The sequence below is a fragment of the Frankliniella occidentalis genome, unplaced genomic scaffold (assembly GCF_000697945.3).
Source record: "Frankliniella occidentalis isolate FOCC.00 unplaced genomic scaffold, Focc_3.1 Scaffold58, whole genome shotgun sequence".
NCBI classification, from domain to species: domain Eukaryota; kingdom Metazoa; phylum Arthropoda; class Insecta; order Thysanoptera; family Thripidae; genus Frankliniella; species Frankliniella occidentalis.
This window is the reverse complement of record NW_026267188.1, coordinates 848,648-850,725: the sequence shown is the minus strand read 5'-3', so window position 1 is coordinate 850,725 and position 2,078 is coordinate 848,648. Positions and strand designations below refer to the sequence as shown.

The window sequence follows — 2,078 nt, the reverse complement described above, 5'->3', positions numbered from 1 at the left end:
TACCCGTCCGGCCAGATCGAAAACACTAAACAGGTGGACCGACCGATGCAGACCTCTGGACACGGCGATCGCGCCCGGTTGCGAACCGGACTGAATTTTAGCTGCAATTTAGCTACCTACGATCCAGGCGAAGTCCATAGTGCATTCAGGCTATCCTTTTCTCACGGGGGGAGGGGGGGGGGGTGTCGGACCCACTGGGCTTCCACCTAAACCCGCGGTTGGCCCCTCGTCCAGATCTTGCCGAGTGCCTGCAGCGTATGCGGTATGCGTGTGCAACACACCAGCTGTCTAAAACACCGATCGGCGAATATCGGCTTCTTTTAGACTATTTAATTTAATTTAATTCCATATTTTGCCCTTGACTGTGCGATTTAATTTAATAAAGTTTCACACTTCAAGGGCAAAATAATTTGGTATTTCGCACTATTAAGACACAGTGTTTAATACTGAATTTAGTTTTGCACAATAAGATATTTTGCACCGGAATTTTGCCCTTCAGAATTAAGCACCCAAAAAGGGCAATAATTTTCACACAATAAAATTTAATTTAATTTAGTATGCCAACCCTGCTATAGCGGGACCCTGCTTCCTGCCTGCCCACGCAGACACACAAACACTACTCGGCTGCTGCTGGGCTGGACCGGCCGGGCTAGGCGCGCCGGGCCTGGCCGGGGGACGCGTGCCTGCGGGCCCACCGACGGGGTTACGGCAGCCCTTAACAGGGCGTATCGTTGCTCCCCGCCGAGGCGCACCCCGCCCCCGCTACTCGGGTGACGTAATGCTGCAGCGTGAGCCCTTGGGCTCGTCAAGAACCCGTCAAGCAATGATCGTTCCCGGGGCCGGGATGAGCTCCCGGCGGGGCTGGCGCGGCTGGCGCGGCTGGCGCGGCTGGCCCGGCCCCCTCCTCACGCTGAGTGCGGCTAGCGCGGCGGGGCTCTTGTTGTTGTCCAGCGACCCGTGCGGCCCGCGGCGCTGTACCGTGTGCTGCACCGTGTGCTGCTGCTGATAATGGAGGCTGTGTTGTGTTTGTCTGTTGCAGGCCGGCGCAGCGGAGCGGCCCGCCTCCTGGGGCTCGGCGAGGCGTGGGAGGCGGACCCCGAGGGGGGCGGCGACCGGGGGCGGCGCGGCGGCTGGGGGCCCAGCGGCTGGAGCGGGCTGGCGGGGGCGGGCGAGCTGGACGGGGTTCCACTAGGGGCGGGCCCGGGGGCTGGCCCAGGGGCGGGAGTCGGCGCGCACAGGTCGTGGCCGTGGCCGCAGCCCGCCCAGGCCCAGCAGGATCAGCAGCTGGTCAACGCCGTCGGCGGCCTGGGTAAGAGGCACGGCGCGCCCCGGGGCGGGCGGGCGGCGGGGGAGGACGCCGCCTCGGCCACGACTTCCACGACGGCGTCGTCCACGCGCAGCACGGCGCCCTCCCCCGCCATCTTCACGGCTCTGGGGAGCGTGGGTGCGTATGGACTCGCGTGGGGCGGGTGAATGATGGGTAGCTAATACTCGTGACGGGGTGGGGACGGGGCCTTGCGCTGCACCGCGTCACGGCTCGGATATCCTCTGATATCTTCGGATATCCGATTGCAAACGCCGGATTATTGCCAGGGCGGGGACTCCGGGAGTGAGCGGGGGTGAGCAGGCACGCGAGTAAGCAGACACCGCCAGGTACACCTCGCAAGGAGCCCCTGGAATTTTTTTTCGCGCTGCTTCTCGGAACGCGTGGCGCGCGAGTGACCCCGCGCGCCGTGCCCTGCCCTTTGCGGGGGTTGTGGGGTTATATTGGGGACCAGCCCGCCACGCATCGCGCCGCGTAGGCGCTGCGTTCTCGGAAGCGGGCCCCGGGTCAAGTCAGGAGGCCGCCCACCTCTTTTGTCCCGCGACATGGCGCGGCGCGGTCGTCAGGTGCGACGCAAGGCGTGTAGAACAAACGCGAGAGTCATGAGTCTCCGGGCCCCGCCCGGGCGCGCCGTTGACAGGCCGCGGCTGGGCTGCCATGAGCGGCAACGTGTTGAGCGCCGTGCCCCGAGCGGCCCGGCTGCGACCCGGGCCCGGCGCGCCTTCCATGAATATGGAATGGGCCGCGCTGACGG

At 64.7% G+C, this 2,078-nt stretch overlaps 1 protein-coding gene across 2 annotated transcripts in view; it reads left to right on the top strand.

The window, feature by feature from the left end:
- The window catches only part of LOC113213874 (uncharacterized), a 9,489-nt gene that overhangs the window by 3,551 nt on the left and 3,860 nt on the right, over window positions 1-2,078 (top strand). The window contains exon 2 of one of the 2 annotated variants that reach the window (XM_052267747.1): window positions 1,040-1,309. In XM_052267747.1, coding sequence (XP_052123707.1) covers window positions 1,040-1,309 — 270 coding nt within the window. Of the gene's footprint in view, window positions 1-1,039; window positions 1,445-2,078 lie in introns of both variants that reach the window. The other variant, XM_052267746.1, reaches the window with a different exon arrangement.